Source organism: Ipomoea triloba, chromosome 16 (genome assembly GCF_003576645.1).
Source record: "Ipomoea triloba cultivar NCNSP0323 chromosome 16, ASM357664v1".
Lineage (NCBI taxonomy): Eukaryota > Viridiplantae > Streptophyta > Magnoliopsida > Solanales > Convolvulaceae > Ipomoea > Ipomoea triloba.
This window is the reverse complement of record NC_044931.1, coordinates 18,034,030-18,034,862: the sequence shown is the minus strand read 5'-3', so window position 1 is coordinate 18,034,862 and position 833 is coordinate 18,034,030. Positions and strand designations below refer to the sequence as shown.

Here is an 833-nt window from a genome sequence, read left to right as displayed (position 1 = left end):
AAAATCGCAGGCGCGTGGATACTGACGGCCCAAATGATAAGCCCACTTCTTTTTCTGTTGATCTTAATGGACCAACAATCCTTCAAAAAAACTTGCACTTGGTGGGACCTGTGGATCAGGCTCGCCCAACACAATGAGTCTCTTGTCTTGGAACTGTCGTGGGCTTGGGAACCCATCGGCGGTTCAGATTTTAGTGGGCCTAGTCCACTTAAACAAACCCGGCGTTGTTTTTCTTGTTGAAACTCTAGTGGCAGTCTAGCTATATTTTGGAGAGAGGGTCTGGAAGTCACAATCAAATCCTACTCTAAACACCACATCGACACTATTGTGCGTTTATGTCCTGGAGAACCTGAGTGGCGTTTCACCGGTTTTTATGGTGTTCCCAAGAGACACCGGAGAGTTAAATCATGGAATTTCCTCAAGCACCTTTCAGCAAGAGACCACCTCCTTTGGGTTGTCATGGATGACTTCAATGACATCCTTCACCAAGACGAGAAACGTGGAGGGAACCCCCAGCCTATGAGACTGATCAAAGGTTTCCGCGATGCTGTTGAGCCAAGCGAACTTAGGGATTATAGCTTTGATGGCTACCAATTCACTTGGGAACGATCGAAGGGAACTCCACACTGGATCGAGGCAAAATTGGACCGTATACTTATCTTTGACTCATGGGGCGAACTTTTCTCTCTTGCTAGGGATTCTTCTATTACTGTGCCGAGAAGCGACCATCTCCCACTCAGGGACGGACCCAGGATTACACGATGGGGGGGGCCGATCAGCTGATGTCGTGGCATACACTGCTCTATAAAATACTCATTTAATATATACTAACA

At 47.2% G+C, this 833-nt stretch overlaps 1 protein-coding gene across 1 annotated transcript in view; it reads left to right on the top strand.

Annotated features, from left to right (window-relative positions):
* The first annotated feature begins 459 nt into the window (after positions 1-459).
* LOC116007875 (LEAF RUST 10 DISEASE-RESISTANCE LOCUS RECEPTOR-LIKE PROTEIN KINASE-like 2.4) overlaps positions 460-833 on the top strand; it is a 19,140-nt gene continuing 18,766 nt past the window's right edge. Inside the window, exon 1 of the mRNA XM_031248542.1 lies at positions 460-649. Within this exon, the coding sequence (XP_031104402.1) occupies positions 460-649 (190 nt within the window). The remainder of the gene's footprint in view (positions 650-833) is intronic.